This window comes from Telopea speciosissima, chromosome 3 (assembly GCF_018873765.1).
Source record: "Telopea speciosissima isolate NSW1024214 ecotype Mountain lineage chromosome 3, Tspe_v1, whole genome shotgun sequence".
Taxonomy (NCBI): domain Eukaryota; kingdom Viridiplantae; phylum Streptophyta; class Magnoliopsida; order Proteales; family Proteaceae; genus Telopea; species Telopea speciosissima.
Window position 1 is genome coordinate 48,601,025 of NC_057918.1, and position 15,381 is coordinate 48,616,405.

At 40.3% G+C, this 15,381-nt stretch overlaps 1 protein-coding gene across 4 annotated transcripts; it reads right to left on the bottom strand.

Annotated features, from left to right (window-relative positions):
- Positions 1-6,048: 6,048 nt before the first annotated feature.
- LOC122653861 (protein NUCLEAR FUSION DEFECTIVE 6, mitochondrial-like) lies at positions 6,049-12,344 on the bottom strand. 4 transcript variants are annotated; one of them, XM_043847816.1, is made up of 4 exons: positions 12,158-12,344; positions 11,918-12,039; positions 6,245-6,283; positions 6,049-6,193 (listed from the first exon to the last, which is right to left on the bottom strand). In XM_043847816.1, the coding sequence occupies exons 1-3, from the start codon at positions 12,304-12,306 to the stop codon at positions 6,276-6,278; spliced, it is 279 nt and encodes a 92-aa protein (XP_043703751.1). In that variant the 5' UTR covers positions 12,307-12,344; the 3' UTR covers positions 6,049-6,193; positions 6,245-6,275. The 4 variants fall into 4 exon arrangements, with proteins under 4 accessions (XP_043703751.1, XP_043703749.1, XP_043703748.1 ...); XM_043847814.1 differs by having other exon boundaries at positions 6,049-6,283; XM_043847813.1 differs by lacking the exons at positions 6,049-6,193; positions 6,245-6,283 and adding an exon at positions 6,586-6,886.
- Between the last annotated feature and the right edge of the window lie 3,037 nt (positions 12,345-15,381).

Below are 15,381 nucleotides of genomic sequence, written 5' to 3' on the forward strand. Positions count from 1 at the left end.
GAGAAGTGGAAGGACCCAAGATCACCCTTTCCTCATTGATAGACACCAAAAGATAGTAAGCCGACTTGATAGGAAAAACACCATTCCTTGAAGCTCCCCAAATTTGCTTATCTTCTCTTGGAAAGAGACTAAGCTTAATTTTAGAGATTGCAGCAATTTCTGAAGGTTGAAAATATTGATTTAATAAATATGTTCTCCAAGTTCTAGAGATTGGATCAATTAACTCAGATACCTTTGACAATAAACACCCTGGTGGCCGCAGGTGTGAGATCTTGTAGTGAGGTAGAGATGGAACCCATCTATCACTCCAAATGTCAACCCTAGTACCATCTCCAATGCTCTAGATCAGCCCCGCCAACAAGGTGTTTCTCCCTTCTATCAAACTTCGCCAGCCCCATGATGGCTTATTACCCACTCTTGCATTCAGAAAATCAGCATTAGGGAAATAAATAGATTTTATAAAGCGAGCCCAAAAAGAATCAGGGGAGGACCATAGACGCCATGCCGCCTTAGCCAAGAGTGCTTGGTTTTGTATCCTTGAGTCTTTAAAACCCAATCCCCCACGGTTCTTTGGGCGACACAACCTTGACCACGAAATCCAATGGATTTTGGACTCTTTCTCCGAATCTCCCCAATTGAAATTTGAGGCTGCTTTTCTAATGGATACATGGTGTGAGGTAGGGAATTTGAAATGGGACCCAACATAGTTTGACATAGGCGAGATCCCTGCTTTGAGGAGGACTTCCTTTCCAGCATGTGAGAGCAAATTTTTCTTCCATCCTTGAAGCTTATTTAGGGTTTTCTCCTTTACATCTTGAAAGAGATCCTTTTTTGAGATTCCAAACTCCGTAGGCAATCCCAAATATTTTGAGGGCCCATCACCATATGGTATCTTGAGAACTCGGGAAAACCATCTCTTAAATCTCTCATGGGTATTTGGACTGAATGTGAGGCTTGACTTTTGTAGACTAATGGATTGGCCAGTAGCCTTACAATATAAGTCAAGGCAATCTTTGAGAGATGTGATTTCCTGGAGCTTTACCTGGGAAAACAGCAAACAATCATCGGCAAAGAGAAGGTGAGTAATGGGAGGTCCCCTGTAGCGAACTTTGATTTCATGGAATCTACCCAACTCTTCAGCGTGATTAATTACCGAAGAGAGGGCTTGAGAGCAGGGGATGAAAATTGCAGGTGAAATTGGGTCACCTTGCCTAATTCCTCGAGTTGGAGTGATTCCCCCTTTGATGCAACCATTAACTAGTAGATTATAGGACACTGTCCGGATGCAAGTCATAACCCTGTCCACCCAAACATGACTGAAACCAAGTTTTAGCAACATAGCTTCAATAAAGCTCCACTCCAGTCGGTCATATGCTTTCCGCATGTCTAACTTCAAGGCAAGAAATTTACCCTTTCCCTTCTTCTGTTTTTTTATGTAATGGAACATCTCATGTGCCACCATAATATTGTCTGAGATTAGTCGAGAGGGGATAAACGCCGACTGGTTTGGTGAGATGATTTGGTTCAAAGCTCCATGTAGACGATCAGCTATAATCTTAGTTATAAGCTTGAAAATCACGTTACAAAGGCTGATTGGGCGAAGTTGATCTACAGTCTCTGCATTGTTCACCTTTAGAATTAAACAATAAGAGTTTTGTTTAACTCTGTTGGTATGTGCCCTGTTTGGAAAAAATCAGAAACATAATCAAAAAGGTCGCCTTTCACCAAATCTCAGTACCGTTGGAAGAAAATTGGAGGGAAACCATCCGGTCCAAGGGATTTGAGAGGTGCCATAGAAAAAAGGGCAGCACGAATCTCCTCCATCGTTGGAACCAAACATAGAGCACTGTTCAGATCATCAGAGACCACAGGAATGACAGAATCTAAAACTTGGATAAGGGCAGAATTATCTACAGGTTCAGTAGAGTATAAGTTAAGGAAATGATTGCAAAGAGAGTTTGTAACCTCAGCCTCTGATGAAGTCCAATCACCTGTAGGTAAGTTGAGCTTTAAGTTCTTATTTCGATGTCGACGCCGCACAGTTGACAAGTGGAAGAAAGTAGTATTTTTATCACCTCCCTGTAACCAAGCAATTCTGGACTTTTGGCGCCACATCTCCTCCTCCTTTTGTAGCTCTACCTCCAAGAATTTGTGAATTTCACTCTCTTTTTTGTGGAAAGGATGAAGTAGGAAGCCCTTGAATGTGCTCAAGCTCGGCTTTAAGACTTTCTATATTCTCAAAAATATTTCCAAATACCTCGTTGTTCCACTTTTTAAAGATTAAGCGACAATGTTTGATCTTTCCCATGATACGGTGCACGGCCGAACCTGATGGAGAAATAGACTATCCCTGAGTTGCTGCATTTTTACAGTCATCATGCTTCAACCACATTGACTCCAATCTGAATAGTTTTCGACCCTGAGAAATACCACCTTCTGTGTCAATAACAAGAGGGGAATGATCAGAGCTTATGGCCGGCTTCACAAAAATTGCAACATTAACAAAATTGCACTGCCATTCAGTGTTGCATAAGGCTATCACGCTTGTTGTTCCATGTGAATGACGGGCCATGAAATCCCAGATCTATAAAGTTACAATCATCAAGAAAGTCCCTGAAAATGTATGTATCTCAAGAACAATGCTGAGAGCCTCTCGCCTTTTCATACCAAGACAGGTATGAGTTAAAATCTCCAAAGCACAACCAACTCCCTTACCGTGATCTCCCAATAGCGGTAATTTGATCCCACACTTGCTTTCTCTTGTGTTTTTTAGGGTCACCGTAAACACAAGTGAGATAGAAAGGTGGTGTGTCAGCCATTTTAACTTCAGCATCAAAGAACCTTGAAGTTGCAGACAAGATAGATAGATTAACAGTATCTTTCCATAGTAAAGTGAGGCCTTCTGAGGCTCCAAGCGGGTCAACAGTATCGAAGCTATGGAACTTGCCTGAACAACATAACCTTTCGATTACCGTCTTCTTGCATTTGGTTTCCATGAGATACATGATATCCGGACGCTCCATTGTGAGGAGATGGTGAACGGAACGAACTGTCGAAGGCCTCCCCAACCCTTGACAGCTCCATCCCAACAACTTCATTGTTTCTCGTGGGGCTGATTCTCTCCAGCCACCACGGGGGTATTCCATAAAAAATGGGAGTCACTTACATCTGGATGAGCCATCTCTGTATCTTCCATTGGGCTAGATTCATTCGAAGCTATTCTTGGGCGTTTTGGAGATTGTAATGAACGGCTTTGGATTTGGTTAATGGGTTGGGGATATGAAATGGCTTGGTTGCTTGGGTTTGGATTTTGAGTAACGGTTGAGATGTTACAGCTAGATAAATGTGGGAGAAGTGAGGTTAAGGCTTGAGTAATTTCAGGGGTGTGTGGGATATGTTGGGGGTGACTGTAACTGATGTGGATTTATGGAAGGCAATGAATTCGGTTGTAGTGGTGCAGTTACCACATTAGATAAATGAGATAATGGGTGAATTTCATTATTAGTTGATGTGGTCAGCACCGTTGGACTTTGCTCCACTACATGTGATAATGAGTGAGTCTCATTATTAGAGCTACGGTTATGGATTGGAATAGCCGAACTTAGTAATGGGATTGAATGTGGGATAATGGGCAAATGAGATGGTGGACGTAGGTTATGGTCATGCAACTATTCAATGTCCGTAACCGATGGTGAATGAGTTAATGTCGTAACCGATGGTGGGTGACGACTCAGAGGCACGATAGTGGAGGTGGTGGTGGTGTTGGGGTTGCCATTGGTGGTGGTGGCGGTGGTGGTAGTGGTGGTGGTGGTGGCGATGGCGGTGGTGGTGGAATTCGGCTGAGAAGGTAAGATAACAGTTGCCCGTTCAAGAAGATAAGCATCCGGAGTTGGACATCTAAGGTGTGGCTGAAAGTGACGGCATGAGAAGAGAGAGCATGGGGAAGAGGGTAAGCAACCATGGGAGGCTCGATGTTCTTGTTCATTCTCAAACAAGGTTTTACACCGTTGTTCATCATGGCCAAGAAGTCCGCAGTAATAGCAAAAAAGAGGCAGACGTTCATACCGGATTTCCACTGGGAATTGTTGACCACTTTGTCGTCGAATTTGTAGTGACGATTTCAATGGCTTCTTCACATCCAAACTGATTCTAGCCCTAAAAAATTGTACTCACCGTCCTGACCGGAAACCATTAATATGCATCAGCTTTGAGACACACCCTGCCTTTTGAACCAACCGAGATACCAGATGATGATCTTGAAGTTCATCAGGTATTTCAGGGAATTGGGCCCATATATCAGTTGAAGAGAATGACCAATCTTTGGATGGCTTCCAACGTTCAAGAACAATCAAATTCCCTGCTACAGAGCAAGGGACTTCATTGAGGACGTTTTGGACGTCCATCGGATGTTGAAAACGAAAAAGAAAAGTATGATTCTGTAAAAGGGATACGATAACTGGTTGGCTAGTATTCCAGGCTGAGATGAGTGCTTCAGTTACCGCCTGCTTCCTGTAAGGTTTTCCTGGAAGAACATAACCCGCAAGGGATAGAGCTTCACAATGCGCCAAGCAATCTTCCGTTTCATCATCAAGATGGAAGACGTCCTCACTATCAGAAATTATCGCCCTCAAATGGTGGTGATGAAGGTGGAGGTGGTGAAGGATCAGGTGGTGGTGGAAGCGGCAGCGGTAGGTGGTGAGAGGCCATAGAGACTATGAGTATCAATGGAGAGGGGTGAGGAGATAGAAGGGTGAGAAGGAAGAGCAATGGGATCTACACACTCCAGAGAGGAGGCGAATGGTCACACCAGATCGGTGGAGAAGATTGGTCTATTTTATTTGGTAGTTATTTGACTATAGTTGTAGAGAAACATTCAATGTATTCATTAAATAATATAAGGTTCATTCAAATTTTAAATTTAATAGTTCCAAAAAAAATACTGTTAAACACAAATTCAAAGTGTCTTGTCACTTCAATGGGAGATGGTTTCAATTAAATTCAAAATGTCTTGCCACAAAGAAGTACTAATGCATTCAATGCATTCATTAAAAAAAATGACTTGATTCAGAATAGTTTCCTAGTTTCCAAAAATCTAAATGAAAATTCAAAATGTCTTTTCTACCTATTTTGGGAGATGGAGTCAATGCATTAAAAATATATATACATAACATAACACATTCAGCAAGGCATATAAATTTAATAGATATTGACAAATCTGTTCAAAAAACTTTAACATAAACAATTCATAAATTGAACACAACTTACAATCGTACTCTTATCCTTTCTTTTGTAATATTATATAAAACTTTTCTAAATGCTTTCTCTTAAATCAATGCAAGGTAATTGTGATGGTGACTGTCATATATATAAAAAATTTAAAACTATACTTACCTATCTGACAACAGATGATAGTGAATAATGGTGTTCAGAATTACTTTTCAAATAAGAGAAGACGTATAGTTTTCCCATAGAGTAGGTGTAACATTTAGTATTGCTTGTATTACTAAGAATGATAGTACTTGTATTTAAATTGTGCAAATGATCTTGCTATTTCTATTCGATATTGTCGTCAAAAGACTCATATAATTGACGATGTACAATCTTTTCTTTTTGTTTTGTCTCCAATAGAAACAAAATCATTTTCTAAAATATCTAATGGTAAGAATCGCCATATCATCATTCCATGTGGCATAACTAGGTGTGAGCAAACAGGTAATTTCCATGGTCTGCACAGACCAAGGAACTTCACCTGTCCATATAACAAACTTCTTATGCTTACGCTCTATCCCATTTGCTCTAGTTTTCCTATAGAGTAGGTGTAACAAAGCAAACTAACAAGACGAGAGTGACGTAAGGTTTTGAAGCCCTTCTGAACAAAGTTCACGAGTTACAACCACAACTAAATTCACTCATCCAACACGCCTTCAAATCAACTTTGTGAGTTAGAACCGCAGCTAACCTCAACATCTTTTTGAGTTTTGATCAAGATCATGAGTTTTAACTGAAGGTACCCACTCTGCAAGCTACTGTCAACAGTCCAATTTAAGTGGCGAAAAGGGCAAAAGCAATTAGAAGAGAAAAGGGGATACTACATTGAAAGGTTCAGGCAACTAAAGGATTTATATCCATTGCAAAACTAATCAGCAAATGTTCAGAAAAAAATCTTTCAGCTCTGAATTCCACATACAATCAAGAATGTGTCTCAAGCAGATCTTTAGGAGTCCATTGAAATCCATGGAACTGCCACCATTGCACCGCACTCAACAAAAAACAACTCATCCATCTACAATACAAAAAGAAAATATGATTTGCAGCTATTAAGAATTGTATACATTTTAAAAAGTGAAATCAATATAATAAAAACTTCTGTTTAGATGGGGGGGGGGGTTTGTACAATAACGGAAAAAGAAGCAACACGTTAAGTTGCCATTCTGAATCTTCAACAATGAAAAGTGATTACAGCCCTAAACAAAGAAATGCAGTAGTCACAAATGTAGTAGGAACAATGAAGTGGGGGAAAGGTGGTATTCATCCTGCCGACAAAATCTCAGACCCTGTAAATCATCAACGACCTTGAACTACAGATTCTAAACACAAGTAACTTATGGATTTCATTTTAGATATTTTGCAATTATTATTTCCAGGCTTTTTCAGCCAATCCAAAAGGATGGGATACAAAGGCATCAAACTTTGACTAGTTAAAGAACATTAGAACAATCACTAGTTCAAAAAAGTTGAAAGCTCACAAAAATGATCAATTAGCTGTTTGCACTTTGCAGCTCATTCAGTACTTCTAATTTATAAGGCATCACTGTCTAGCAATGCAGGATTGTAAATAAACTTTGCCCGAGCCCTCTGGACACTCATCATACATCATCATTGCAAGCTGATTGAATACAGAAAAAAAAGAGTATTTTTCCTCAGTGACCGCTTGAAATCATATTAAATAGAGGAAAAGAAGCAACTTATCATTACAGTTAAAAACTTGTGATTCATCTCTTGATTAGTGTCAATATAGGCTTCATTTAACCACCAAAATATCAAAAGAATGTGGGCATTAAAATCAACATGTAAGCGAAGGAATAAATATTAATTAGTTCTCATGGTTTAGGCACACAGAACCATGGACTCTTCCAGCTCATATACTTGAAACTTATCAGCCATCACTGTCTTAAATGCCAAGGTTTTGATCACAAAACTTTGCTTGAATCCATTGAACATTCATCACATGTTATCATTCCAGGCTGATTCAATACAGTGAATCAGTACTAGTTTTATGATGGTACCAATATCTATTTTTTGAAGCAATAGTCATTCAGGTAAACCAACCATGCTTTTGATCAATATGTATGCCCTCACTATCAATTTTGTGATTAAAATAAATCACATTTATTTAATTTCTGTTTTCATGCATTTAAGGTATATAACTCCAATTGTACAAATATTTACATTCTAGTACTAACATATCTAAGAGAGAGATTGCGTCATGTATGTAAATTTGAATGTTCTCAATATGCATCATTTCTTAAAATAAAATTTTTGATAATTTATTAGACCAATATAGTTGACGACACTTATAAGCTAGGGGAGTAAGCGTTTGTACAATTTTTCAATCCAATTGGCCAATAAGGAATATCGGTTAAGATGAGGTGTTATTCAAATTAATTTCAGAGTTTGTACCTTTGAATAATTCCTTGTTTAGTTGAGGAGCTAATTGTAATATTAGGGTGGCTACTGCAATTAATTAAAGTTTAAGGGCTTATTCATTACAGCCCATTAGCTAGCCCGTTATTAAATTAGTTTAATAAGAGGCCCAATTACTAGAACAAGTTTAGTAACCTCCTCAGATTTGAAAACCTCAGTGATGTCAATAAGTCACCTAAAGGGTTTATTTTATTGAAAATAAGCTTTGGATTGGGTCATATATGTATTGGGACTTTGATCCCATGGGTTTACTTTGTAATTGGCCAATTTAATGAGCCTAAAATATGTGTAGAAAGTAGAAAAATGGGATTCACTTCATTAGTATAGTTAGAGTCATGTTTTGAGTCTGTTTTCTTTATTATTTCACTTTCCTAGTCAATTTAGGTTACCTTACTAGTTAAGGATAGGGTTAGACCTTTCCATTTTTAGTGTCAGTCTATTTTTTGAGTCTTGTATAAGTTTGTAAGGGAGGCCAGCATTGGACAGAAATTTGAATAATAGAAAAGTTGTTTATGCAATGTTAAAATCCTGAGATAGGATAGGTGAGAGGCCTAGGGTGAGATGCCCATTCCATTCCCCCATCCTCTTCCATTGGTTCTTGATTCCAAACCCTAATTTCAGTCAAATTGAGTTCAAGAGTACTACAAGCTACTAGGATTTCTTTCAACTGATTGTCATCGATTTCTTGAAGATTACCACATCAAGATCATTGTTGCTTCAACAGGTTATTAATTTTGTGGGATTCTTTCTTTTGGTTATCTTTTGCAATCTCATCATTCTTCTCCAACCAATTTTGAGATCCCATTGCTCTCTTTCTTCAGTTCTTGTTCTTTAGAGATTTTTTTTTTATTTGATCCAGCTTGGGATTAGACCTATTCTGGTTCTAGTCTACATTACTTAGGATTCGCGCGATAGTTTCCTTTTAGCACTCTATAACTTGGAGAGCAAGTAAAGGAGGTTAAGAGGATCTATATAAGCAGGAGAGTCTCCCTTCTCACCTGTGCCATTTTCTCTCTCCTCTTCTTTTGTTGCTTGCAACTAAAAACCAAGTTTTTAGTTCCTCCTCTCTCATTTGGTGTTCCACTTACATTCATCAAGTTGAGAGCTTGTAGTAGTGGTTGGGAAAGTGCAGAGAAACTAGGCGATATAACGCTTGTGAAATCTCCAAGATGTTATTATTACAGCTTACTTCAAGTTTATGATCCAAACTCCATGGATGATAGATTTTGGGTGTGAAAATTTGAAGGAAAAAAAATGTTCTATTTTCGCCCTCCTATTCTTTCAGCCTGAAGATTACTTTTTAAAAAAAAATATCCAAGATCTAGGTTACATATCAAGCGCAATAGCAACAACATTAGAATATATGAATCGGAGTTTTGCGAAAGCAAAAAGAAGACCACCAGTTTATATAATGTTGAATCATATACCTAGTTCCTGGTTTATATGAATAATGAGTTGACTCACCTATTTCCAGGGGAACTTATTTCCATCAGGTAGGGATTACCAAGCAAGACAGTTAGATAGAGAGTCCAACAACAGAAGCCCATACAATAGATAGTTAAGAGATGTAACAGTGCATAAGGAAAGGATGATGATCCTTTTTTTTTTTATGGTAAAAAGAAATATTATATTAGTTAAGAGGCATATATACGGAGTTTTTATGTTGACCATATCTGGCCAAATTGAGGGCAATATTTATACAAAAAAGATCACCCTTTGCGCTAAAGGAGATATTCTAAGCTTACTATTTATATATAACACTTAATCGAATGCCAAGGCCAAGGAGATAAAGTTGGAGATGGAAGAAGATCAGTGATCTGTTGATTTGAGCACCACACTTCTTTTACACTTATTTGTTCAAATTTCTTAGTTTCGCTCATACAAGGCAAATGAAATTCTGATAAAGAAACAAAATACTAAGACCTTATTTAGAAATGGACATGATATCCCCGGATCAGTATTGTGCCTGCAACCAACATGATATCTGGGCAAGTGACCAAACGACTAGAGGCAAGATGGAATTAGTGTTCATCTTACGTAATATTGGACCTCAGGACATGCATGGGAATCTATTCATTCCACTAGTTTGTTCTGCAAGCACTTAACAAGCCACCAATCATCATAGACTGAGAAGTGAATCTTCCTTTTTAGCTGGGAGGACGTGTAGGGTTAGAACATAGTTTGATAATTGGGTAAATGGGGATTTGGAAACTCAAGGATTCCATGAAAGATCACCTCATTGGTTAGGACAATATCTTCAAGGTTATAGAGGATGATGATGGGGTTAGGGATTAGTTTGCCTTTAACAAACTGATGTTTTATTTTAGACAGTAGAGCCCAAGGGAGTTGAACTCATGACCTTTTAATTATGAGGTGTTGGTCTTTGCCAACTGAGCTACCCACTTGGGGTAACTAACTGGTATTCCCCTTCTCAACAAATTGATGTGGAAATTCCCTTAGAACCATATTGACTTTGGCATAATGTAATTTGAGTCAAATATGGAACACACCAGAAAGGGTTGCATAGTAGCATTTCTTGAACCCAACAAGAGTTACCTTAGCCTGTCCTTGGAAAAAGTATTAGATGGATTTTCCTCCCATATACAAGGAATCCACTTCCCTTGTAGGGAAAATATCTCAAGAGAGAATCTTGAACTTGATTGGACTGAAATTTCAAGCTCGGTGCTTTGCAATGGGTTTACAAAAGATTTTATAAAATTATTATTTAATAATTATTTTATAAATGCTTAATCGCATTTTTTGTTGTCCAATCAATGGTCATGATGCTTTATACTAGTAGTTCAATGGACAAGGGTAATGACAGTAATTTTCCATGCCCTGAGGTCCATTGTGAGATGTTGTAAAGTGGTGGGACATACACATAATGTTTTCTATCAATTATGGGTTTTGTAGTTAGTACCAAAACTAAGGTGCACTTGTATGCAATCAATTTAATTAAACCGATTGGGTATGACTCAATGTAGGCTACATTGTTGTACGACCCAATAGGATCGCACCACTTGACACTAGTAAACCTAATAAGGAAAGGAATCAGGGTTTAACTACAAATATAGCCTTAAGAGGAGAAAAAGTATGCAATTCATTATTAGCTCATAGATTTTGAGAGAAAGAGTTTATCCTAAAAATTGCACTCTCTCTCCTCTTCTTCTCTCTATCTCTCCAAGAGTTAGTGATTGCCAATGTTAGAGAAAGAATTCCGCTGCATTCTTCTCCATCAAAGTGTTGAGGGGAAATCGATTCCTACCTTTGCGCGTTCGGTGTTCAAGTGTTGTGAACCATTGGAGGTGTTTTGCTTGCGGCACTCAAGAGGTAACCCTAAACCTGTATTGAGATGTTTGTTTAGAATACCCCATATTGTATGAGGATCAATTCTTTGTATCGGATCGGAAAAGTTTCAATTTGGTATTGTTCCCTCCTTCAGGGGGAATAGGAGATAGCATAATCCATGACCCATGACAAAGGTAAAAGAGAGAGTTAAGAAGCAATCATGACATAGATTATAGGGACAAAAGTCAATGAGGGTATTGAAAGGAGGGGGTCTGCACCGAGATTAAATATTGTCTCAAACTGGTACTCTCTGATTTCGCATTCTATTTCCATCAAGTGAATTAATGTAAATTCACACCAAAAACAGAACCTTTTTCCTCTTACAGTTTATACAAGCTAATAAATTACCTTAGTTACTAATCTCAAGGGGGGAAGGTGTGCTTTGGAACGAATATTACTAACTGAAGTGACGTGGAGATGTTGAGAGCAGTACAACAATTTGTTCCAGAGTACAGTAGATATGAACTGAGGAATCAGGAGAAGACTTGCAGGCTTTCACCATTTACACACTCAAAACAATAAAGCCTATGTCCCCCATGTTCGAGATCTCTTTTCTTTCCCCCTCTTTTTTTTATCTCTTATATAGGAAGGCTCCAAGGAGTGTTGAACACAACCTCTTAATTGTGAAGTATTGGTACTTGCCAATTCAGCGACCCCCTTGGGGTATGTTCTAAATCTCTAGAGCATGAGACAAGGATCACTAGTCCTCCAAATTAACACCAGCTAACTATGAAACACAGTTTTCAAATCAAACCATAATTTATGTCAAGCAAAGCAAAATCAAACTAATCACACCAGAAACTGAATTCCACAAGAAATGCGCAAAACAATCAGTTATAATCAATAAAATATTTATAGAAAATACCTTGAGAAATCCAACCATAGGTCTGCCGAGGGACCGAAAGCATCGAAATCAGCAATGAGGAGGCGGTCACCGTGTGATACGGCAACAACGATTCAACACAGCAGCTCATCTCAACGGGAGACCTATTTAAGGTAAAACACACAAACGCATCCATAAATAGAAAGATCAGAAGATTTCACAACAAAAGCATCCATGAATAGACAGATCAGAAGAGTTCACAATGTTCCTTTCTCAACTGACCTGAAGATGCGATGAGAGAGAGGCTTCTGCTTGGAGATGAGAAAAGGAGATCGAGCGGCTTTGGCTTCTGTTGCAAGTCTGGCCGCTGCAGTGCGGACAGATGTGGAGCGGAGAGCGGAACGGGCGCAGGAGATGGCAATGGCTGGCATGGCTAAGCAGAGATAAGCATACCTTAGCCGCAATGGAATGAGTACTATCGAAAAAACAACTGAGAGGCTGAGAGTGGGAAAGATTAGAGAATCGATGCAGGGGTTTTGCCTACGGCATGAAGGGTTTAGAAGGGGTGTAAGTTTCGCCCTGTCAGGGTTTAGACGGACCAGGATTGAGGCTTCGGGTTGAGCCCGACCTGACCCTGTCTTAGGTTATGTTTTACAATAGGGTTTTTGACAAATGCCTCCCTTGAAAATACCTATTTGTCCAAATATCCCCCTACAATTATTTGAATTGTAAACTCCCCCTTACTTTCAAAAGAGTGTAGCACTTTGGCCTAATCCGTTAGTCTGGGACGATAAAGGTTAGGTTTAGAGAATCTAATGACCAAAATGCCCTTATGATAAAAACTCATAGGACTGCAACAAGGTCGGGTTGGGCTGGGCTTTATAAAACCCTAGCCCAACCCTGAGTCCCCTTAGCTGGGCCCAGGCCCGACCCGACCCTAACTCAAGGCCTGAAAAATCCAACCCTAACCCACCCTCAGGGTCGGGCCAGGCCGACCCTGATTGGCCCTAATCATGGGGAGGGGTAAGGAAATGCATGGGCTGGAATGCGCAGAGGAGAAAATTATCAATTTTACGTTAAATAATACTATAATAAAATATATTTTATCACATATATACTATCTTCAGATGTAATATATCACATAACAAAATGTGGGTGACATTTAGTTTATAATATATATATATATTTTATAGTATAACTTAAAACAGGGTCAGGCAGGGCCAGACTTAGCCTGAGGCCTCAACCCTGGCCAGACCCGACCCTGACTCAGGCCAGAAATTTCCAACCCTAACCCGCCCTCAGGACCAAATATATCAGCCCAAGCCCTGTTTAGGCTCAGGACAGGCAGGGCGGGTTCGGGCCAACAGGGCCAAACTTGCACCCCTAAAAACCAACCAAAATTAAAAAGTGATCAAATTGCCCTCATCTTCCCCAAATAGTTTAGGTTTGAAACTGAAAATCGAAAAAATCCTAAGCCCCCAATCAAAGAGAAATTCTTCAAGTAATTCACGGTTGAGATGCCACTAAAACTCAAACCAAGCAATAAAATCAAAGTAATACCTGGAATAAGACGTACAGTCAGCAAGACATGATCAAGAAGACAAGAAACTAACCTCTAATGAGTGGTTACATCTCACTTCAATACAGAGAGAGGATATAAACATTAACAGAAAGAAATTATTTAAGGGTAATTTACACATATCACCCCTGAGGTTTGACGAAAGTATAGTTTTACCTCCCAATTTTGGATAATTCTATGTACCCCCCTGAGGTTTACAAACGTTAACACTTAAATCCATTTCGTCAGTTTATGACTAACAATGTTAAAAATATGACATGAACTGACAAAATTGCCCTTGCAAAAAAAAAAAAACCTGCAACTCATCTTCTCCAAATCGATTGGGGAAGATGAGTTGCAGCTTTTTTTTTTTTTTTTTTTTTTTGCAAGGGCAATTTTGTCAGTTCACGTCATGTTTTTAACGTTGTTAGTCATAAACTGACGGAATGGGTTTAAGTGTTAACATTTGTAAACCTCAGGGGGTACGTAGAATTATCCAAAATGGGGGATAAAACTATACTTTCGTCAAACCTCAGGGGTAGTATGTGTAAATTACCCATTATTTAAATATCACACTTCGGTTTAGAGTTTGACAAAGGTGGGTTTGTAGTCAACAATGACAGCCTTGTCCAATGCTGGAAAGAACAAGTTTAGGAATTGAACATGGGCTTCTTGTGCAACATACTCTGCAACTCCTTCCACACTCTCGAAAGTAGACTCAAACACATGTGTGAATCCTTGATGCAGGTTCTCTGCGCTCACATCTGTTCCCCGTTTTATTCAAAATAATCCCATGGGATTCCGAAATTGGAACTGCGAGGCAATCAAAACAAATAAATACAGAGAGTTTATAAAGTAAACAATACTACCCAATAAATCCATTTTTTTGGGTAATATCAGAAAAAATATGGAGTTTGATACATCCAAGATTCACCAGACCAATCAGCGGCTGCCATGTGTCACCGAGCGACCCGCTCCAGAACCAAGGAGAACCAATCGGGGGTCCCATCCGGGCGCGGCCAGCACCCAGGCGCGGCCTGCACCCAACCGCGGCCTCACCCAGGAGCGGCCACACCCTCACCCAGGCGTGGCCTCACCCAGGCGCGGCCACACCCAGGCGCGGCCTCACCCAAGCGCGGCCTGCACCCAGGCGCGGCTTGCACTCAGGCGTGGCCTCACCTAGGCGCGGCCACACCCAGGCGCGACCTCTCACCCAAGCGCGGCCTCTCACTCAGGCGCGGCCCGCCCCCAAGCGCGGCATCGTGGACGCAGACGTGATGTACACGGACATCGGGGCTACTCGTCTATAACCCAATCGTGTCACTACAGACTCATGTCACCACCAGGACTCTAGGCCACCGCTTAGAAGTCACGTCACCCAGATGGATTCAAGCACCAATGACGTTATCACCACATGCGGGTATCTATCCACCAAGGATCTTGATACCGCCAGGACACTCCCTCCCGCGGGGAGATGGCCAATCAGGATAGAGCCCCGTTACCCAGGGCCTCTATCCACTCAACGACACACTCGCCATCAAACTGGGACTCTCCACACCGCCATACACTACTATAAAAGGCAAGGTACACAACCCCATTAGGGGACAACGAAACTCATATTGAATAATCACTATTCATCTATTTGCTCAGGAGATCTAACGTTGGCATCAGAGAGCCCTAGGCCGGAACCACACCGGTTCTCTCTGTTGACCCCTTAGTCCACTTGCAGGTGACGGCACTCGCAGGACCGCTCGACGATTTCTTGACGCAACAGATTGGCGCCGTCTGTGGGAACGACGCTAGCCATTACAGCTACTAGCTCGCTTCCATATACGTTCAATGGCACGAAGGAAGACTACCACCACCAACAATGGAGCGAGGAATGGATCACCACCCCTAGAGTGCTCTCGCCGCAGAGCCAATGACCAGGACCATGTCCCTCTGGAAG